Raw genomic sequence first — 21,092 nt, forward strand, 5'->3', positions numbered from 1 at the left:
CGCACCACCGACCTATTGTTGTACATATCTGAATGAACGTCGGTCCATCTACCTATTTTACCTTTCTTGGGTTAACTTATCGAATTGTCATATCTCATATTCGTTCAAAATCGGGATGGAAGTAAAGGTCTACTTGTTAGTATTTGGGACCCTTCTCATTTTGCCTCTGATCCATGTAAGACTCTAAGGATAAGAATCATACAGTAGTGATTGTAATTAATGTAGCAAATATTTATATACAATTGCGTGCATAGGGAAAGCCATGGAACAGGGGTGAACATTTTGCAGGGTTGAACGAAGAGCAAGAAGCAGTTTTCGACACTTTTAAGCACAATTTGATCCGTTACTACGGTGTATCGGAGTCCTTCGCGGAGCAGGTGCGTCGTTAAAGCAGTATTTATTATCAGAATGGTGATGGCGGCGAGACACAGAGGTGATCATGGGGTGTCACTACGATTTTGTAATTTTTTTAATACTACGTCTTATAGTTTAAGATGAACTTGCACCGTGCAGTGGACGTAGAGTTACTCAATAAAAAGGTGAAGGCAGGGTCAGGAGCGTTCTTCCAACCGAGACAAGCCCCCCTGGACGAGGACGAAGAGGATGATGAGGAAACTACGCCGTCGACCACTCAGGGCCCATCCCCTTTCAATATTGTAAACGGCATTTACGGAATTTTGACGGGTGTGGGGACACTCAACCCGGACAAAGTTTTCCAGTCTACCGTCAACTTTTTCCCACCCTCGCAAACGCAAATGGCACAGGCCCTGGTGGACTCTGCGCTAGGCAAGAACCCTGGCACTTGGCCTACCACTCCCTCGACCACACCCACAACCACAAAACTGACCACAAAGGATCCCGATGACGATGACGATGAGGATGAAGACGCCACAAAAGCGGTCACAACAGCTGTCCTTGCTGCGGTCGCCGTCACCGGACCACAATCGGCCACAGCAGCAGCAGCAGTCGTTCCTTCGATGACAGCCACCTTAGCTCCGACCATTGAGAAGTACATGATTGGACAAAAGGTGGTGGCGACCCAGGCTCCCAGCATAGTTGTTACAGCAAGTGCAGCAGGATAAATGATCATATGTTAACTATTAATATCTATCAACCTAAAATAAATTATCATTTTAAATATTAAATGAAATTGCTACGATCGAATTTTCATTTTGCATGGAACTTTGTTCAGTTCTATAGCGTTCAGTTCTACTGCGTGCAAGGGTTTAGTGGCTGGGGTTAGTTGGGCAGTTCCATTCCAGAGCGCCACACGTGTTCAAGAAATGTTTTTGTACTATTTTGCCGAAACAAATTCATACCATTCAAACTTTGCATAAATTATAATGAAAATCTTTCTTTTTATACACTGACCGATCATAGTGACATGATAATGCACCGATCCTTATCGTTGGCCAGTGGTCACCGAACTGGGGTTTCGTCATTTGTCCCTGTTTTGGCGCAATGGGGACGAAGGAGGAAGGTGACCGTGACAGGCAAGTCGAGCGGCGGTGACAGTTCTTCCAAGGGGCCTGAGGACCATCTTCGCACCAGAAATGTCGGGATTATGGCTCACATCGATGCTGGAAAGACGACCACAACAGAGCGGTTCTTGTACTACTCGGGCGTCATAGGAGCCCCTGGTGAGGTCAGCAAAACCTATCACGTCCACTAGCCCACAGACCATCTGAATGTTTCAATTGTTTTTAGGTCCATCATGGCGACACTGTGACAGATTTCCTACCTCAAGAAAGGGAACGCGGAATCACAATCCAATCCGCGGTCGTGTCTTTTCCGTGGAAGGGTTACAAAGTAAATCTGATTGACACGCCTGGTCATGTCGACTTCACCTTTGAGGTCCAGCGAAGCTTAAGAGTTGTAGACTCAGCGGTGACCATTTTAGATGCATCGGCCGGTATATGCTTTTCTAATTTTTTAATTAAATTATATATCTAATTTTAACTCATTCTCAGTGAGAAATTAGTTTGAAAAAATATTTTTTTCGCAGGAGTGGAGGCTCAAACACTGACAGTTTGGAGACAAGCAGCACAGTATAATCTTCCAAAATTAATTTATCTCAATAAAATGGACAAGGTACTAAATTCATATTTCATTTGACTTGACTTTACTTATTCCCATCAACTTCGAAGATTATTTGACACTTTATCACTGTATAAAGAGTACTAAATAATTCATCAAAGTCAACATTAAACGTCGTCCCACACAATAGCGTTTTGCAAATTTTGTTAACAATGATATGTGCATAAAAATATTGTATGTACAAAATTTTCCCGAGTTTCTTTCCGAAAAATTTAGTTAGATGTTGGTGGGTTGCGAAAACTCTACTTGATCCAGATAACCACGATAATTGTATATCGCCTTGATTATGGTAATATTTTATTTCTAGAAAACATCCTCCATTGAACATAGTTTGGATTCTATATCTTCCAAATTGAAATGCACTCCAATTCTGCTTCAGTTCCCTTTTTACGAGAATGTGCAACATGAACGACAAGGTTCTGGTTCTGGTCTGCGAGGAATTGTCGATTTGATTGAGTTAAGAAGACTAATTTTTTCGGACAGTAAAGGGGCCAATATTAGCTCGGGTAAAAATACATATATTAAGTAACAATTAACCACATTATATTGGCATAAGTCGACCACCTTCTCTTACGATTAATTAAATATTTGCACATTAATTATGCAGTTGATGTAGCCAATGATGTGGAATGGAAGAAAAGAAGGGCCCAACTGGTTGACCTCGTGGCAGATTTGGACTCCAAACTGGCGGATCATATCATTGAGAATGAATCAGTTGATGACGTGTCTTCCGCAGAACTTCACAGCGCAGTAAGGAGGGTAACCCTGTCCAGCAAAGGAGTGCCCGTCCTGCTCGGAAGTTCATATAAAAATGTGGGAGTTCAACCCCTAATGGATGGAATCCTTCGGTATAATATACTTAAGCACAGCTATCTGTACAATACTGTGGATTTGTACTTGTAAAAGTTTGGTTTTGTGGCTCTGATCTGACCCATCGTTGCTTGTTGCTTATCGCCGCAGCTACTGTCCACACCCATCTGAAGGTATCACTCGTGATCCGGTCCTCTCAGCTTATGGGTCGGAGCTCTGCTCATTTGCATTTAAAACAATGCACGACCCGCAACTTGGACCCCTTACGTTCCTCAGAGTATTTACTGGCACCATCCAATCAGGTCAAAAAGTATACAATGTAAGTCGTGGAAAGCACGAGAAAATCAGCAAGGTTTACCTTCCTATGGCTGAAGAGCTTCAAGAAACTGGAGAAGCTCTTCTAGGCGAAGTTGTGATCGTATCAGGACTCAAGGTTAATAATAGAAGTAGTTCAAACTGACATTATTGTGCGTGGTCGAATAAATAGTTATATATAAAATGGGTTGGCATTATTACAGGAAACCATTACTGGCGACACACTTGCCTCCTCTCATACTGTTAGTGTTGCAGTTTCCAAAAAGTTGAGAAAAATTGGACATGTTCACTCTGGAGGAGAAGAAGGGCCGACTAGTCGTGGAGCTGTTTTAGGTGGTGTCCACGTACCAGAACCCGTTTTCTTTTGCTCTGTGGAACCTGCTTCAATTGTATGTCATCATGAAACAGAGGATGAAATATTGAAATATATATAGTGGCAATGTTATATTTTGGTCAGCAATTAATTATGCAACTTTTTGTATTGTGTATAGAGTCAACAAAAAGCGTTAGAAGCCGGTTTGGAATGTCTAAAGCGAGAAGATCCTAGCTTACAAGTGCACACAGATCCTGATAGTGGCCAAATAATTCTATCAGGTGCATTGGTTTCCGAAATAATAATGATGGTGTAAATTATAAAATAATCGTCAGGTTAACACTTTTCGTATGGAATTTCATATAGGAATGGGCGAACTACATCTTGACATAATTCACAAACGCCTTCAATCCGATTTTAAGGCGGACGCCGATCTCGGAAAAATCCAAGTAGCCTACAAAGAAACGATTTCATGTCACGCAATGAAACGGACCGTATTCGAGAGGAGACTGGCTGATCAAAAACATTCTGTTTGCATAGAGTTGGAGTTAAATCCAGTTGCACAGGGGGATTCGAAGCTCAAAATTTATCGAGGACGAGACAAAGAGAAGGGAGAGAACCTGAGTATGTTGACTGATAAACAGATTAAGCATATTCAAAGTGGGATAGATTCTGTCCTACGATTTGGACCAAAGCTTAGTTTCCCGGTGAGGATGAAGCAACCAATTCTTTAGTTCTGCGAATAACGAAAGATTTATGATTTATGATATAAATGTGTAATTTAACCATGACTTGTCGTTGTAGATGATTAACGTGGAAGTGACACTGCATTGGTTTGAAACCACTCGTGGAACATCTGATACAATCATTGAGGCTGCGTCAGCATCCTGTTTCCGAGACTGTATCAAGGACACTAACATTTACCTCTTAGAACCCATCGTATCACTGGAGGTGACGGTAGACGAAAATTATCAGAGGGTTGTTCTGGATGATCTCAATAGGAGAAGGTTCGTCCTGGAGATTATTGATGTGCGTCACGGGAATAAGGTAAACTACATGCTACGTATAGTATGTATTTATGTGTTTATTTATTTATTTATTTATTATAGTGGAGTAATAGGTTGTAAAGTTATTTTCTTGTGTATCTACGACAGGTCATAACTGGAACTGCTCCACTTAGTGAACTTCTTGGCTATTCTACCATCCTTCGTACCATTTCATCTGGTCTGGGGACCTTCTCGATGCACTTTAGTCATCACCAATTAGTCAATCCATTGGAGGAACAGAAAATTGTGACGCTTTTAAGAGGATTTTAATATAATTAATCATTAATAAATAAAATAACATGACTTTACACTACACATCGTAAGGTCCGGATAGTTTGCATGAGATTTATGTGTCCAAAAAAATACTCCATTATATGCAATCCGTAGTACCCACACAGCAAATGAGGCCATGTATTGTATTAAATGACACGCTAAAACATATATGTACATTTCACAAAAATTTGGTTTATTTTTTAACAACAACAATGCAAAGCTAGATAAAGAGCAGATATAATAATACTAGTACGGACATTAATTGATTAGACTGTTGTTTACAAATAAATATATATATATAGAGGTTTAATTTATGTGAGATCTATCAGTGCTCACCATTCCCAATACATAGACATTAATTAATGCAGATAAATATATGTGTATGCAGCAAGCAAGCTTTGGGCGTGACAGAAGGACGAGTAGATTTTTGTTTCTAAAATAAAGTAGATAGACCCAACTCTGACTTGATGGCGATATCATGATGCTGAGACTACCAATGACGACGACACGATCGACATATTTATATGATTTATGTCATTATATGAACTATTACTACTTATTATGATAACAAGTGTGAAATGTTCTTCTTCCTAACATTAGGATACATTTTTACTCCACTTAACAGTTAACTCAGCATCTATTGTGATGTACTGATGTACTGATATCAGCAGTAGTAACGGATGTACGATCTAACCGGAATCATTCTCAGCTTAACTAGTCTCTGGCTTGATGACGACATCTCCCATCGTGTAGTAGTCGCTGCTGTTATTTGGATCCTGTTCCGCCCACGCAACCATCCCGTCGGACCGCCTCGTCCTCCCCTTCCTTGCCCTCATGGGTACAAGTTGGTCGATGTCTGGAGGGTACGTGATGCTTCCGTCTGCCATCAACAGGCCTCGATGCACGGTCGCCACGTGCCGCTTTAGGTCTCTTTGACGTGACATAGTTTGAAAACAAATGGGGCACGTGTTTTCCGTCCCCTCGTGCACTTTGACATGTGACTCGAGTGATGACCTGAGTTTGTACTTTTTGTCACACACTAAGCACGGGAACATGATTTCCCCAGTCTCTTGGTCCATCATGGCCTCTCCCACAAAGGGAGAGATGGCTTTGGAGGAGGCACGAGAACTGGATGCAGCATTGTTATCAAGAGCGGCGAGTGGGTTCACCAATTCGGCGGGGTCGTCGAAGAGTGGGCGCTTCCTGCGTAGAATGTTGATGTGGGAGGTGGAGGTGAGAATAGGGATGGGTTGTTGTTGCGACGAAGCGGAAGAGGAGGAGGGGGACGAGGAGTGGGTTGCTTTGTTGAGGATGGGTCGAATGGTGACCTTGTTTTCGTGATGACCATGATGGTGGCTTCCTCCCACCTTGAGATGATGTGGTTGGTTGGAGGAGGAGGAGGAGGACGTGAGTGAAATGGATGGTGAGAGAATGGGCATGACGTCGTCGGACTCATTATTGTAGGCCACAACGTCGTACCCGGCAGCCCCCTGGAGGATCATGACTTCTTCTCCCTCTTCTTCTGCAGCCGTGGGGGAGGAGCCCTCATAGCCAAGGACAGAAGGCCCCATAGTACCTCCGCCTATGTCTGAATCTAGGAGAAAAATAGGACACACACATTGGTCTCCATTTCTTTGAGCTCTGACCCCACAAAGACAATATAATGATCTAAACCACTGCTGCTACTAGTAAAGTAAACTGCCTACTACATCACGACACGAGGAGACAGACAGGGGGTCACTACTATACCCTACATAATTCTTATCAATTTTATGACCTGACTATAATAGAACGACGAGACATATCTGACCGAATAAAAATGAAAGACCTCTGAGCTGTCTATTCTGTAGTCTCAAATTAATGCATGAATGATGCTTTGTGTATCTTTTTTTAGAAATTGAGACTGTTAGATAGATTTTAGTTAAATGAGCACAACATAATCAAAACTATTTATAAGAAGCCAATAATATTAATACAAAAATACAAAATTATTAGTTTATCCTATGTGTACATAAATAAATACTATAATTAAGAGCCTAATAGGAATTGATGATGACGCGTCGCATTTTCTAGTTCCGACACTACACATTGTGGACAACACCATGGACATGGGCTACATAATCTTACAAAGTGTGAGGAACAGTCTTAACTTGTCAATTGTGGTATATTATGCATTATTATTATATTGCTGGCCGTTATTGGTGGTCACCTCTCTCGATGGTCTTTCCGGCGACTATCTACGACTGCTATTCCTACTGTTGTTGGTATTGGTAGCTGGCTTCTGGATGAGTGGGGGTAGAGTTGGACGCCCCGACGCCATGAGCATTTCTGAGATGTTTTTTGAGGTTGCCCACTGTTGAAAGCACCTTTCCACAAAAGGAGCAGCCAGTGTTACCCAAGTGCTGTTTCATGTGGGCAAGAAGGTTACATCTTAGGGTGAAGGACTTTGTACAACTGTGGCACTCCCAGGTTTTGCCCCCAGCCCCATCATCCTCACACACGATGTTGATTTGGAAGGGATCCGACTCTAGTGGGTCATCGTTTTCTTCCTGAATGAAGAGTGAATTCGAGTTGGTGGGAGACACCAGTTTAGTGACTGTAAAACCAGAGAAGAGAGACCAGCCATGCCGATGAGATGAAACAAAATGAAAGAAAAAAATAGGGGGAGGGAGAAGGACCCAAAGAAAACGACAAACATACTTAACAGACCATGCACACACGAAAATAAACCTGAACCTCAATGATGTATGTACTACAAACTAAACAAACTAAACAATACTAAATATTCCTAAGAATAAAATGGATTGGCTCATCCTCTGCTGCCTTCAGACAATTTAAATCCCTGTTGGCTCTACTAATAGTCCCATTATTCAGCCACCAACGGTCACTCCCTCATTGGGAGGAACAATCAAACCAAAATAAAGCGCAAAGACTAAAAGAACACATTAATAGTCTTTAGTATCAAATAAGAAGAACATGGTTTATTGTACGAGGAACTCAGAAAATCGTATGTACGACTTTTGTCAGGGAATGCCTATTATATATAATCGTACCTATTATAATTATGATAACAGTAATATTAATATAAATTTAGACAGAAATTTTACCAAGAAAAAGAATGAAGGCAACTTGGTGTTCTTTGTTCTTTTTTATGTAACTATTTATATACTATCCTAAATACACACCCGCTGATGACGCCCATAATCAAGAAAGTCGTGAAATTATTAATGGTATACAGAACATTTAGAAGACTTTGTTTATAACCAGAAACGGATCATAAAACTAAAAAATACAGAAAAATCCTTTGTCTCTTTTTCCATCTTACTTAATAATTTGTATGGCTAATAATATCTAATAATTATTATCGTAGTTGAATTTATTTCTATTTATACGTGAGAAACAATAAGAGTAATAATAAATTTGTTTCTCAAGGATGTCTATCGTCTGACTTTATATATCATTATGTTTGTAATTATATGAATTTTGAATAGTTAATCAAATAAGTCCATATATTTATGTGGATTACATATATGTTGGTATGCGTCAAAAATGGTGAGGACGATGGCTGACGACGACGACGAGTCAATAAGTCCTGTTCAGTTTGGATATTTAGGTTGAGGATCAGACGGATGGGAGGCAGACACTGTGTTGCTGGGTTATCTGGACGTGTGATCCAATTTTAATAGCTCTGCCACGACACTTTCCCCTTCGATTTCGACATCGCCAGTAGACCTTGGAGGCCTGTGACCTCTCAACTTGGTACAAATAGCCTTGGTGTAACAAGACCTGGCTCCCTGTCTGAGTCAGTCCTATCCGAAAATCTTCGCCCTCCTCCATCCATCCCACCACACCTGGGAGAGACCAACAAGAATACACACAATCAGTACTCTCCAACAAAGCAACCCCGGAGCAGGTCCAATGACCCTGCTCCATACAATTTACCTAACTAACCCCTAACCCACCTCTAAATAAACCCTGGCTACAAGCTACAACATACATGCACAAATTCTGCAATAATATCCACCACGACAATATGTTAGTGACCTGAAGGAAGGCTTATTAAGGGGGAGGGCATAAATCAGCATTTAGAAATTCAAGCTTATTAAAAAGAAGCGACAGCGATGGAAGAAATGTAAAGTGAGATGGATGGGTGGACGGATTGATGCATAAAAAATGTCATGCCCTTTTGTTAACTAAGCCTGATTTTCTTCTAAAGATAAAGATGGCACAACATGAGGTCGTGTCGTCGTCGACAATTCCGTAAGACAGGAATTTATAAAGTCGGAGATCTATGAAGTTATGGAGGAAGGAGGGAGGGAGCGACCGTGATGAGCGTGCGTGATTGACTAGTAAATATTATTATCAGACTCGTTCTAAATGATAATTGTTAACTTGAGTCAAGGCGTGTTGGACAAAAGTGAAACGATATTAACGACCAATGCAAAGTGATACATATGCGGATCTAACTACGATAATGAAGTATAGTCATCATTATCAATCAATAATAGTAATATAATAATAGTAATATGACCTCATAAATAAACCAATATCCCATCTGCTGACTAAACTGGCTAACTTTTACACTGACAACTGCCGTTAAATTATCTGTCTAAATATAAAATGTATAATCTAATTTAAAAATTTGTCGAGAAAAGTTTCCAACTTACCGATAGCACCTTGCTCCATATTCGTATAATCTAGCATGGAATTGTCACCATCTTCGGACAAGTTATTTCGATATTCGTCCTCGTCATCTCCAAGGAGGCCGTCTCCGCCGTCCCCATCGTCCTGAAGGTCGTGTTCATATTTGAGCATTCCAGCCAGTCCAACCGCAGATCCGTCGACACCACCATCATAGTCGTCGTCTGCCGAGTTTGAGTCTGTATTAGTTATGGCAGATTGAAGAGCAGTCTGACCAGCAGCAGTAGCCGCAGTAACAACATCAGTCCCTTCTCCCCCTCCTCCAGAGTTGTTATTCACTGCTGCACTTGGTCCACTAGGTCCTGGAGAATTGTTGTAAGCGTTTCCGGCCGCATTCGTGTCACCCTGCCCAGCCGACGGAGCAGAAGGAATGAACTTTCTTCGTTTGGGGGTGGGAGGTCGTTGCTGTTGTTGTTGTTGTTGCAGTGTTTCAGGAAAAGCATGTAATCGAGAATCGACATTGTTCATTCTCTTCTGGAAATTATTTTAAATGTGAGCTCATTGCTATGCACATTAAGGTGAAGTGTATTAATATTGCATAGTTATATAACTAATCTAACCTTGGATGACGTATGGTTACTGTTGACGTGACCGCCCACACCACGCAAAGGGACATCCAGTTCGTGGTTGTCATGTTTGTTGTCATTCATGTCGGTGAGTCCTTTAATTTGTAACATTTCTGCAGTCTGGAGAAAGCAAGAGAGCCGTTCCTGAGTCACGTTGACTTGGCCATTGTACATGAACGTAACCACGGCCTGAAGGTCGGTGAAACTCACACCTTTCAGTATTATCACAGGGTGCTGGCATGGGTTCTCCTATGTAACATACACACAAACCAAATGAATACAACCTTCATAAACAATCAATTTCTGATAAGGAATCTTAATTAATTATAATTATCCTCTTTTACCCGAAATGTTTCTCTGAAGAATGTGGAGCAAGCGCTAAGAAGTAATTTGTGAGCTATAAAAAGAAACATGCATATAATAACACATTATTTAAGCGAGTGGGAGTCCCATTATGGGACATTTATCTCAATTTGTGATATCAAGCAGTGCGTCTTTGTCTTACCTCGTATTTTGTTGCCCTCGGCGCAGAGGGTGACATCAGTAAGTTCGTCTTCCGCCCGTAGGTCATCAAGGGCATTTGTGATGTGGTGTGAGTAATTGTTCCATCGGAGAGAGAAAAGTTGGGCGGATCCCATCTTGGTCGATCCCACCCGGTCGGGTCGTGTCTTCTCAATCTAACGATTACAAAAAATTACATTAAAAAATCAAACACTTCACCGCAACTTGTCAACACAATTAGTACTAGTTAATTAATTGTGCATACTATTTCGCGTATTACACGTTGTTACTTCAAAATATGCAACGTAGTGAAAAAACTACCTTAAACTATTCAAAACGACAAAATTTCGTAACTTTGTAATCACCGTGTCCGCAATTAGCAAAAATTCGACACTTACCTTGACTATGGTCCTTCTCTGTGTATCCAAACCGTCTGACCTCGTCGTCACTGCTTATCTGCTGCGTGCGGGTCAAGTGTAAAGGTGGAGTGAGAGAGAGACGGAGGTAGGCGAATTTTGTGTCGTCGAGCTGGAGAAAATGGCGACTGGTGGTGGTGATGGCGTTGTGGTGGCTGCTGCGTGGCGGACTGTCCTAACAATGGAGCAAGGAGGCAGCAGCAGAGGACCAAGTATTAACAGTCGGGAGGGAGGTTGGAGTTGGAGGAGTCAAGTGAGCGACGGTGCTCGCAGCATTCGACATGACTCTCTCACAGCAGCTCTCTCTCTATTCTATACACTCGCTTTATGCTTGGGATGCGTGTTTCATGGTCGAAATCATCGTCCAGCGAGCCCGTCGGGCCGTCCAGACACTTCCACACCCTACCCACCCCCACTTATCTCACTTATCCACTTATCCGTCCTAGCAAATCTCAAAGACTGGAATCGGGGGGAGTGGCCATTGAACTTGAGGACACGTCAGAGTTTGTGTGTCCTCCCTCCTACATAAGAGATAGTGGTGTGACGGTGGTGGCGGTGGTGCATGTAGTGGACACCACCTTTGCTCCTTCTTATATGCATAGACTTTAATAAATATAGTCTCCAAAAGCGGCACGACTATATGACAGCAGGACTTTGAGATGCCGAAGAATTGGATTTTTGGTCTTGGAGAGAAATGAATGGAAACTGATACTGATATCCTGCATCGTGCATACATAGGCGCCACTATAATCAACGAAACGTAACAGAAAGGTGAAATTATAAATGCAAATGGTCGAAAACATCCCCGGCGGTTGAAATTGTCGTTCCTCGACAATATCTCATTTTCCCCAGGAAGGGGGCGTGGCGTCACACCCCCTCGAAGTTATCTGGATTTTGCTCTATGCATGACTTGCATTTTCAAAAATACCCGATCCCGTTGGACCGACAATTCGTCACATAAAGCAACCTGCAGTAGCAATAATCTGTCGCGTCGCTAAATCGTCATAGCATATTCCCATGCGGGAATCACACTCTTGAGTTGAGACTGAAGAGGCTGCATGCACAACTCAAGGAAACAAATCGAAAGAAGGGATGGATAGATGGGTGAGACTTAGGGGACTTGTTGGGATAAAATCCACATCACGCTTGTATATAACTTTATATTCAATTTTATTTTTTAAAGACTTTCATTATTCGTGTATAGATAGATAATGTTTCTAACATAGACACGTTTTTAGGAAAATAATAAATCCGGGGTTAGTAATGATAATAGTAATCACTCGACATCTAAATGTCTGTAGAGTCGTCGAAGTTTCTCTTTCTTGTTCCTATTTCCATGTTTCTTCCACGGTTTTCCTTCTTCAGAGAGGCTGGTGGTGGAAGACGAGGCGGCCGAACTTTCTCCAGTGCTAACGTACTGCTTACCCTTAATGTGGACAGAGGAAGGAGTTGGAGCGAAGAATGAACGGTCCAAATTTCGCTCCATTCTCGCCTTTGGAGCGATTGGACGACGCTGCTGGAAAATGGAATGAAGAAACTGTTTTTCAAATTGTGCATTTCATTAAATACAAATTTTGTTTATACATTTTGCACTTTGCATACATTTTCCTGTTGTTCCCAAATATTTTCTTGACCCTTTTGGGGCGGATGATGTACTATAATGTGACGATTCACAATGGGATTAAATTCCTCGCCTGGAACATTTGGTGGTGGGACGCAATAGCACAATTTTCCATTGACATAGTCTTTTAGAATTATTCTCGAAGCTCGAGAACAATCTGGGATTCCTCGGACAGTCATGAACCCTCGAATGGCTGTAGAGGGATAGGAATTTAATTATAAACACATGGAGCCAACTATCCATCTTAAATTATTATAAGTGCTGCTGCTAAACCGACCCGCATACGAAGTAAGGAAATCTTCGTGGGAGTAGTTGACACATAGGGTGACCCCATACATTTTTTCGAGGGTATACATTGGAATTCTGCTCACCAGGAGCTCTGTGGCAGAATGATAACTCGTGAGTTGATCAATTGGTAGAATTCCTCCCAGCACCATTTCTCCTTTGGATCCACCAAAGGCTGGCATAACCAAACCAGGACAGTCACAGAGCAAAATGTCATCTTCCAAATATAATGTCTGCATATTTAAAGTTGTGTGAATTAGTTAGTTAATGAATCAATTAATTATACAGATATTATTAAAATATAATTAGCTATTAATCATACCTGAAAGTGTTTAGTTTTTCCGGGTGTTGCAGATACCGAAGTTTTCTTTGCGTCCATTAAAGAATTGATGGTAGAACTCTTTCCTACATTTGGGTATCCTACAAGTCCAACGGCAAAAATGTCATCGGGACAAGAAGCTTTGAACGATCGGAGAAAGTCAATGAGTTGTTCTCTTGTCAAGATCCGAGTGGCTTCTGGCTCATCGGGTAATTGTTTAACTTTAGCGTAAAGGCCGACGTGTAGTTCTTGCTCAACATTATCCGACGAGTGGTCACTTTCTCCTTCTTCTTCATCTTCTTCTGAACTACTGTCTAGTTCGTGGTCTTCTTCTGGAATTGTGGAATCTTCCTTTTTGGGTTTGAGAGCCGCCATCGCTGCAGAATAGAAGGCGTGGGAAAGTCCAATAGAGTTAAAGTACTGCGACCAATGGGCTCTTTGTGCTGGGGTTAAAAAGTCTGCCTTGTTGATTAGAAGGACGTTCTTTTTCCCCATTTCCGACACATATGATTCTAAATCTTCACATCTACATACATACAATACAAACGTATAGAACATGGGAAACCTTAAATGATAGGCCAACTATTTAATTAAATTGTTCAGCTTAACAACCAAATGCTAACCTGTATAAGAGTGGATTTCGACCATCTACAATCTGCACAATGATATGAGATCTTTCCACGACACGCCAAAGTTGTCGCCACACTTCAATATTCCTCTCGAACGGGGTGATACCTTCCTTATTTTGAAGGTGTGCCATCCTCCTTCTCCATTCTAGGAAGGCCTCACGTTCCGCAATGTCGAGCTCTTCACCGGTCATCTCCTTGGTCCATTTCGGTCTTCGTGGAACTACGACGAGTCTTTTATCCTCTTCTGAAAACTCGTCATCCGCTCCTCCCCCATGACCGTCCCGTTCATTCGTGGATAGTGCCACAAATTTGACATTAAGTTTTTCTGCGGTAAATTCTTTGTTGGCGAGAGTGGCTGTGGCGATAAATTCGTCATAAGAGTTCTCTTCAGTCACAGACTTGAGGGCGTTAGTCGTGTTATCCGTGAGGATTGGATGTTCCTAAAAAGAGATTAATTAAATTTTATTTATGCAATGAGTCATTGGTCATTCATTGCAAATTGATAGCTTACACAATTAGTTGCTCTGTCCCATTGTGCCTTCTTCTTTTTGACGAGAGACATGCCCAGGGAGGCATGAGCCGTTTTTCGCGTTCTTCCCATTTTTCAAACCGTAGCTAATTAGTAATCTGCAAGCTGCTATTTCTTCGAAAGTATTTTTGCAGCAGCAAAAAGAAACGACTGGATCTGTTTTCACGTGTGAGCTGTAATTCGGTTACTCCGCTACTTACCACACTGAGGCAAATAAAGAGTAAATCTCATATTAGACAGTTTTAGCGAGAGTTCTGATAACATGCAAATTCATCGTCTGAATGTTGATTGAAGATCCATTTTAAATACAAGAAAACGGATAAATTTTAAAATTCCTAGATTTACAAAAAAAATTGACTCCTGTGAAACCTAAATTTGGTACCGTACGGAACTGTGGTTGAACCAGAGTCAGAATCATGGAGATTTTTATCCTCGCGAAAACTGTCTATGTCTGTCTTAACAGACCGACTTTGTACACCAAAAAATTTATTACACCCTGCACAAACCGTTATAAATTCCAATCAAATAAAAATGTTATAACCTATGCTATTCTACATCTACTCAATCTACTCGATATATGGGTATGTACATTACTACAAATTCTTGCATGATATTTGAAAACGTCCGAGTCAAACGTGGACTCAAATTGGAGACTCTAGAGGACGACAATAACAATTCAAAATTCAACGGATACAACTGATTAAGCTGGAAGAAGATCAAAGTCATCAGAAACATGGACCATAGGAACGTGATATTCCTCAATGGATGGTGACGCCTTAGGTTCACAGAGTCCCAATTCCTTCAATTTCCACTCCCAATCCATCTTCTGGACCGCATGCAGGCTTTCCGCCTCGTTATGGTGTCGGAGTAACATTTGCTCCTAAGAAGAAGAAAATAATAATTTATTATGTGCTCTCGTATTACATACACTCTTTTTTAACAATATTGATTAAGTGCTTCTAGTATACTTGACTCTCTCACCTTGATTTTATCCCATTTGTCATCCACATCCTGCAGCCAGGAGAGGAAGAGTCTGCGAAAACACATTATTAAGAGGTTGATTTATTCTTTGCACGTCAAATGATGTTCAAGCCAGCCATGTCAGTTATGTCCGTCTCAAAATGACAAATAATTTCGCTGACCTTCCATTGTAGCGTGACCGTGCCGTGATGTCTTTCTCCTCCTGCTCTGGAGTAAGCAGGTTATACACTTCCTCATCTTTGAGGATGGTGCAGAGAGAAAAGGGGAGGGTTTGATTTGACAAAGCCCGAGCAGCCCGTCCGTGCACCCTAAAATTATTCAATTTAAGTAATCAAATATATAACGATAATATAATTTACTAAAATAAATTGAACCTCAAAATTTCCTGCTCCACGGCCAACACTAGCTTCTCCTTCTCTACGAGGTGTTGAAGTCTCAGTTTGTGACGCCCCTTCTCCTGGTCCAAGAAACTCTCCTTCATTCCCATTTGGAGAGAGGAGGGGGCGTTGAGGAGGGGAATGGCCAACTGGGCGTTAGGATTTCCTTGAAGGACGTACGTCCCGCGGTTCATGAGATAATCTTTAAATCCTTTGGGTGGTTTGGGTGTCACGGGAAATAGGTTCCGTCGGCGACGAGCAATCTACATATCCACGGACAGAGTTACAATCAATCAATGACACACGGGTCGAATAATTTTGCAGAACCACAAGTGTATTTGATGGGTCTGCCCGAGTTGAGAGTTGAATAACATATAGTGATTTCGTGCGTATGGGTATTACCTGTTTCCGGATATTTTGAAACATTTCAAAGCAGTTCATCATGGGTGGAGGATCATTCTGTTGTTGATGAGATGATTGCCCATGACCATGTGAGCCGCCAGCTTCACCGCTGCCAGTGCTCGTAGCAGACTCTTTCTCGGACAGATTTGACGTCGAACTTGAACTGGTCACTGTCGTGGCTGTAGTAGAAGCAACAGCAGCAGAGGATGGGGCGGATGACGAAGAACTGGTTGCAGCAGCAGCAGTTGACGAGGACGTGTCCTTTGCATTTTTCAACTTTCTTTTCCGTGGGTGCAAATCCGCTGGAGTTGGAGGTGGTGGTGCAGTAGAGGAATTTTCAGTTGTGTCCATCTTTTCATCATGTTTCTATAAAGAATAACACATGTAATTTAATTAGATAAGATCTAATGACCACGTTAGACATATAAATAAACAATATATACTAACAAACACCCAATTAATTGAAATGTACTTACATCATCACCATGTTGGCTGGTGGATGGCGAAGGACAAGCACTGGTTTTGGGGGAAATGCTACTCGGTGAGTGGGGAAGCCCCCCAGAACCAGACGAGCCCCCGTGTTTTTCCAGAATTCTATGCGAGCTGCGAGTGATTCGAGTAGGCTTCTCTTTAGGTCCGTGCTCAATTCGGCCTCCTCCGCCGTCCTGTTCACTCGTCGACGTCGTCGTAGTAGTAGTATTACTACTAGTGCTACCACCAGACCCACCCTTTTCACTTTTCTCTTTCCTGCTAGAACTATGAGGTGGGTGCGGGACCACTTCCTCTGCATGGCCTTTGCTCCCTTTACTATCTGCAGTGGGTGCAGTAGTTGTAGTTGTGGTGGAGGGCGTAGCTGCAGCAGTAGTAGTAGTAGTAGAAGGCGTCATAGGGGGTGGTGCAATAGCTGGCACCGTTTCCTTGTTCCCTTTGACAATCTGTGTTTCTTTTTCAGATTTGTCACTAACGCCAGAAGTGGTGACAGCAGAGGAAGAAGAGCTGGCTTGAGCTTGTTGTTTCGAGTTATCTGTGGTGGGTGTTGTCGTTACGGTGGTTGTTGCAACTGCCGTCGAGTCTTTATTGGGTTTGGTCTGATGAGCTGTTTGTGATGGGACGGTCAATGATCCTGCAGATTGTGAGGGAGATACTACTGGAACACTTGTCTTTCCTGATTTGGTATTACTGTGGTGTTGTTCCTTGTTCTCTTCCACAACTACTCCAGGGACGACAGAAGGAGTTTCTATTACCTTGTTGTTGATAACCTCCTTGTCTTTACTCCCTGTTGTTGTCGTAGTCTCTGTGGTGGTGGATGAGACCACTGACGACGTATTACTTCCGGTTATAGAAGTGGTAGGAGGGGCTGATGTTACCGCCGTTGTTCCGGTCGTACTGGTGGGAGTGGTAGTAGCTGATGGTTGGAGTTCTTTTTCAGCAGTTTCTGCTTTAGTATCTTTGTTGGCTTCCTTATTGGTCGTGGTGGAAATTGGGGGACCTGGCGTGAAGCTCTGCAGCACTATTTTCAGTGGGGGCACCTTCGGTCCAACTGCAGTGTCGGATGAAGAAGAGGCAGAGGTAGTAGCATTATTGGCTCCCCCTGCTCCTACCGTTACTGCCCCTTTGGATGGAAATGTAATGTTAGTCGTGGTGGAGGTGGCTTTGTTATCATCTGTCGTCCCATCTTTAACTGTAGGTGTTGTGGTGGTCGTCGTTGCAGTTGTTGGGGGTGAGATTGCGCTTGATATTGAACTACCTTTACTCACAGGTTGGGCTGTACTCGTCGTAGCTGTGGGGGTAGGTGCTGCCGTAGTTGAAGGAGTAGAGACAACTTTATCTTTCTCTTTGATTGTCGGCGCTGGTTTGTCCCCTCTCTCTTTATCCAAAGTTGCTGTTGTCGATGTAGGTTTGAAGGATGAAGAGGAGTGTTTTGTAGATTTAGTAGATGTGCTACTACTACTACTACTACCACCAGCAGCAGAGCTAGTACTTCTTGCAGACGAGGAAACATTTGAAGAGACTCCACTACTTGGGCCACTGTCATCAGTCCTACTACTTCCACTTGCAACATTTCCTCCCCCTGTTTCTTTTTTCATCTTTTTTTTCTTTGGGTCCGCGTCTCCGTCCGAATCAGTGGATTCAGGTGGTGGTGGTGGTGGCGGGTGTGGCTCAGTGGATGGAGCCGGTCTCTTCATGGATGTAATTGGTGTTGAGGTCGTCGTTGTTGCTGGGTCTGAGGACGCAGTAGTTTTTTTACTGTCTCCTTCTTCCGTCTTGGGCTTGTTGTGCGAAACAGTTGATGACGTTACTGGTGTAGAAGGTGGAGGAGGAGGAGGGGGTGGAACATCCCCAGTGGCGTCCTTTGGCGGTGGTAGTGGAGGCAGAGGAGGCTGATGTGGGTGTGACGACGACGACGATGATGACGACGACTTGGGAGGTTGTGTTGGAAGAGTCAAAGAGATGGTCACAGAGTTGGACTGCTTAGGAGGAGAAGACGACGACGAAGTTACAGTGGTTGTGGTCGTTGTGGTGGTTGCTATTGGTGAAGATTTATCCGATACAGTACTGGTCGCAGTGGTAGTTGTTGTTGTCTTTGTTGCGCCCACAGGTGTACTGCTTGGCTCGGCGGTTGAAGAAGAAGATGGAGTCGGGGTCGAAGAGGTTGTTGTCGCAGAAGGTGGTGGGGGCGGAGCCAAAGGGAGTGGTGGATTCGTTATCGGTGGGGCTGGTGAGCTGTCCGTGGCAGTAGTGGGCTCCATGGTTCAACTGGCCGCCCTCTGCAATATGTCATATGTATTACAATAAATGTACCAATTTCAATGCAAAATATGTGTAAATACTGTTGCTTATTTTATTATCACATGTTAAGGGCGTTGGGCTGGGTGACTTACTTCGTGGGTCAGGATTTGGTCAAGGCAAATGGTTGATACACAATATTATTCGCGAGTCAAGAAATTATAAGGGAACAAGGCAGGTAACTTTCTCCAGCTACTAGATGCATCTTAATTGGTTGGGCATGCAAAAATCTGAAAGATAGTACATAAAGAACAAAAAAGAACACAAACAAAAAGTCGTGCACACATGCAATGCAGAGAGAGATTAAATTTGAGGACAATGAGTGGGTGTGGTATGATGACACTTCATTGTTTATTACCAAGAGGAGGAGAGTGTTGGGGTGCATGGTCATTCCTCCGTCGCAGGCAAATAGGTCCGTCCGGTTAGCAGGTAATTAAAGTCGAAAGTGCTGTTCCGTTCCGTTCCTCTTGTTGTTCTCACTACATAAAATTTTAATCACACAAAAATAGTTTATTTTATTGAAGCCAGCTCAACAACAGCCGGTGGTGGTGGAGGGGCAGTGTTTAGCATCCTCAAACTATTAAATCTTTGTCTTCGGTGTATGCAACAATTGTATGAAATTATCTATTGATTGTATGCATATTGTATGTATGTATATATTTGACATATATTTTACATCGGGCTGTACAAAATAATTTATTTGACACTTTCACTCTTCACTCTGTAAGGTAAAAGGGTAAGATTGCTTGACAATTTATCATAATACATAATGTAATTGTGTATTACAAAACTTCACCCACTCAAAGCAACCTTGCTTTGAGTAAGTGAAGAGACGAAGTTGCAGTTGGCAATTGGCATGTAGATTATTTATTACTAGCGTATAGCCCGGCCAAGGCCGGGTTCTAGAGTTCCAGTGGGGGGTGTGCCCAAAGCGAAAAATCCGTCATACTATATTTTAAATAATTCCCAGTGGAGACTTTGTCATACTACATACATACATCAGACTGAGGGTTTGCCCAAGTCATACTGCATTTTAATTAACCTGGTCACAGTAAAATTTGATTCCCCCCTGTGGGAGTAGTTGAATAGCTAATTACTTAAATTCCCGTCGCGTGGGAGTAACTGCATAGCTAACTATTTAAATTCCCACGCTTCACGCTCCCGTTAAGTTCCATAAACCCCGTTAACTTCTACAATTAACGCCAAGCTATTGACGGATTCGGATTCAGCGTCAAAAATACATTCGAATTGATATGCGACATCACGAATAAGTCAGATTTGGACACCACGGTCACGGCGAGGTCACGGGGGCCTCGCAGGTCAAAACCATTGACGGCGTTGGATTCAGCGTCAAAAATACATTCGAATTGACATGCCACTCGCTGTGGGTAGAGTTTCTCAAACTAAAATAATTAATTAATAGTGTTTATCACGATCACTTATCATGATAACCACTATTGATGAGTGATGTATGTATGTGGGGTGTACATGTTCATGTATTCATTTATTCATGCAGTGCAGTGCATGCATGCAGTGGTTGCTCCGCTTCCTTCTTTGTCTACTGTATGGGGCAATTTGCATTGCGAAGACGGACCCAGGGATCATACTAACACTTTATTAGAGTAGATTTACGCTTCACTCTCTGATTGACAAGAGTTACATTAATTTATGTCAGCTTCTAATTTATTCATAAATTACTACCAAACCCTATAATTAATTGGCCCTGTGCCCCTTCCCATGATGTCGCAATCGAAAAACTGACCTCAGATTCGAAATCAGGGACCAAAAAACTATAAGAATCAACATTTTCGCAACCTCAACAACGTTGAAATAATCAATGAATTATTTGTAACAATTGTAAACACGGAACATGTGAGGCCGCTTATCTCAGGTGCTATTAATATACATAGGCTATTAATAGCACCCTGTCATACAGTATGACTGGGTGCTATTTATAGCAGAACTTTCACCGGGTCTATTTATAGCAGAACTTTCACCGGGTCTATTTATAGCAGAACTTTCACCGCCCTCCAGAGGGTATAAAAGGAGCTGCACCAGAAATTTTTGTCAGTCTGCGGGAGGCGCTCGTGGGGGACGTGTCCCTGGGTGAGCTCCCCATTGTAG

General features: G+C 42.4%; 5 protein-coding genes across 9 annotated transcripts; 2 read left to right on the top strand and 3 right to left on the bottom strand.

Annotated features, from left to right (window-relative positions):
• LOC110841670 lies at nucleotides 1-1,150 on the top strand. The gene is made up of 3 exons (XM_022087359.2): nucleotides 1-175; nucleotides 255-377; nucleotides 489-1,150. The coding sequence occupies exons 1-3, from the start codon at nucleotides 116-118 to the stop codon at nucleotides 1,080-1,082; spliced, it is 777 nt and encodes a 258-aa protein (XP_021943051.1). The 5' UTR covers nucleotides 1-115; the 3' UTR covers nucleotides 1,083-1,150.
• Nucleotides 1,151-1,252: 102 nt separating this feature from the next.
• Nucleotides 1,253-5,022, top strand: LOC110842560 (ribosome-releasing factor 2, mitochondrial). Its single transcript, XM_022088332.2, has 11 exons — nucleotides 1,253-1,645; nucleotides 1,708-1,912; nucleotides 2,006-2,091; nucleotides 2,405-2,603; nucleotides 2,705-2,945; nucleotides 3,058-3,340; nucleotides 3,426-3,611; nucleotides 3,714-3,816; nucleotides 3,902-4,242; nucleotides 4,340-4,582; nucleotides 4,690-5,022. Exons 1-11 carry the CDS (start codon nucleotides 1,385-1,387, stop codon nucleotides 4,849-4,851), a joined length of 2,310 nt encoding a protein of 769 aa, XP_021944024.1. The 5' UTR covers nucleotides 1,253-1,384; the 3' UTR covers nucleotides 4,852-5,022.
• A 4-nt stretch (nucleotides 5,023-5,026) lies between these two features.
• Nucleotides 5,027-11,562, bottom strand: LOC110842562 (protein tramtrack, beta isoform). The gene is made up of 6 exons (XM_022088333.2): nucleotides 11,021-11,562; nucleotides 10,627-10,798; nucleotides 10,466-10,518; nucleotides 10,116-10,370; nucleotides 9,522-10,029; nucleotides 5,027-6,448 (listed from the first exon to the last, which is right to left on the bottom strand). The coding sequence occupies exons 2-6, from the start codon at nucleotides 10,757-10,759 to the stop codon at nucleotides 5,565-5,567; spliced, it is 1,833 nt and encodes a 610-aa protein (XP_021944025.1). The 5' UTR covers nucleotides 10,760-10,798; nucleotides 11,021-11,562; the 3' UTR covers nucleotides 5,027-5,564.
• A 629-nt stretch (nucleotides 11,563-12,191) lies between these two features.
• Nucleotides 12,192-14,747, bottom strand: LOC110850786 (large subunit GTPase 1 homolog). Of its 4 annotated transcripts, none has more exons than XM_022098367.2 (6): nucleotides 14,404-14,747; nucleotides 13,887-14,332; nucleotides 13,267-13,789; nucleotides 12,937-13,177; nucleotides 12,641-12,852; nucleotides 12,192-12,551 (listed from the first exon to the last, which is right to left on the bottom strand). In XM_022098367.2, exons 1-6 carry the CDS (start codon nucleotides 14,491-14,493, stop codon nucleotides 12,315-12,317), a joined length of 1,749 nt encoding a protein of 582 aa, XP_021954059.1. In that variant the 5' UTR covers nucleotides 14,494-14,747; the 3' UTR covers nucleotides 12,192-12,314. The 4 variants fall into 4 exon arrangements, with proteins under 4 accessions (XP_021954059.1, XP_021954051.1, XP_035702234.1 ...); XM_022098359.2 differs by having other exon boundaries at nucleotides 12,192-12,554; XM_035846341.1 differs by having other exon boundaries at nucleotides 12,623-12,852.
• Nucleotides 14,748-14,890: 143 nt separating this feature from the next.
• LOC110852638 (flocculation protein FLO11) lies at nucleotides 14,891-19,522 on the bottom strand. 2 transcript variants are annotated; one of them, XM_022100757.2, is made up of 8 exons: nucleotides 19,327-19,522; nucleotides 19,064-19,198; nucleotides 16,658-18,949; nucleotides 16,182-16,547; nucleotides 15,777-16,042; nucleotides 15,564-15,710; nucleotides 15,403-15,454; nucleotides 14,891-15,301 (listed from the first exon to the last, which is right to left on the bottom strand). In XM_022100757.2, the coding sequence occupies exons 3-8, from the start codon at nucleotides 18,929-18,931 to the stop codon at nucleotides 15,122-15,124; spliced, it is 3,285 nt and encodes a 1,094-aa protein (XP_021956449.1). In that variant the 5' UTR covers nucleotides 18,932-18,949; nucleotides 19,064-19,198; nucleotides 19,327-19,522; the 3' UTR covers nucleotides 14,891-15,121. The 2 variants fall into 2 exon arrangements, with proteins under 2 accessions (XP_021956449.1, XP_021956441.1); XM_022100749.2 differs by lacking the exon at nucleotides 19,064-19,198.
• Between the last annotated feature and the right edge of the window lie 1,570 nt (nucleotides 19,523-21,092).

Source organism: Folsomia candida, unplaced genomic scaffold, assembly GCF_002217175.1.
Source record: "Folsomia candida strain VU population unplaced genomic scaffold, ASM221717v1 Fcan01_Sc001, whole genome shotgun sequence".
In the NCBI taxonomy this organism is placed as follows: domain Eukaryota; kingdom Metazoa; phylum Arthropoda; class Collembola; order Entomobryomorpha; family Isotomidae; genus Folsomia; species Folsomia candida.

Excerpts from the sequence above, each read along its gene's own strand:
- LOC110850786 (XM_022098352.2), bottom strand. The coding sequence starts at position 14,493 with ATGGGAAGAACGCGAAAAACGGCTCATGCCTCCCTGGGCATGTCTCTC. Across the intron at positions 14,333-14,403 it reads GGGACAGAGCAACTAATTGT|GAACATCCAATCCTCACGGA; the intron begins GTAAGCTATCAA and ends ATCTCTTTTTAG. Across the intron at positions 13,790-13,886 it reads CGAAATCCACTCTTATACAG|ATGTGAAGATTTAGAATCAT; the intron begins GTTAGCATTTGG and ends GTATGTATGTAG.
- LOC110842562 (XM_022088333.2), bottom strand. The coding sequence starts at position 10,759 with ATGGGATCCGCCCAACTTTTCTCTCTCCGATGGAACAATTACTCACAC. Across the intron at positions 10,371-10,465 it reads TCTTCAGAGAAACATTTCGG|GAGAACCCATGCCAGCACCC; the intron begins GTAAAAGAGGAT and ends TATGTTACATAG. Across the intron at positions 10,030-10,115 it reads GTAACCATACGTCATCCAAG|AAGAGAATGAACAATGTCGA; the intron begins GTTAGATTAGTT and ends AATAATTTCCAG.
- LOC110842560 (XM_022088332.2), top strand. The coding sequence starts at position 1,385 with ATGATAATGCACCGATCCTTATCGTTGGCCAGTGGTCACCGAACTGGG. Across the intron at positions 2,092-2,404 it reads ATCTCAATAAAATGGACAAG|AAAACATCCTCCATTGAACA; the intron begins GTACTAAATTCA and ends TTTTATTTCTAG. Across the intron at positions 2,946-3,057 it reads CTAATGGATGGAATCCTTCG|CTACTGTCCACACCCATCTG; the intron begins GTATAATATACT and ends TTATCGCCGCAG.
- LOC110852638 (XM_022100749.2), bottom strand. The coding sequence starts at position 18,931 with ATGGAGCCCACTACTGCCACGGACAGCTCACCAGCCCCACCGATAACG. Across the intron at positions 15,711-15,776 it reads GTGGAGCAGGAAATTTTGAG|GGTGCACGGACGGGCTGCTC; the intron begins GTTCAATTTATT and ends GAATAATTTTAG. Across the intron at positions 15,302-15,402 it reads ACAAATGGGATAAAATCAAG|GAGCAAATGTTACTCCGACA; the intron begins GTGAGAGAGTCA and ends TCTTCTTCTTAG.
- LOC110841670 (XM_022087359.2), top strand. The coding sequence starts at position 116 with ATGGAAGTAAAGGTCTACTTGTTAGTATTTGGGACCCTTCTCATTTTG. Across the intron at positions 176-254 it reads TCATTTTGCCTCTGATCCAT|GGAAAGCCATGGAACAGGGG; the intron begins GTAAGACTCTAA and ends TTGCGTGCATAG. Across the intron at positions 378-488 it reads CGGAGTCCTTCGCGGAGCAG|TTTAAGATGAACTTGCACCG; the intron begins GTGCGTCGTTAA and ends TACGTCTTATAG.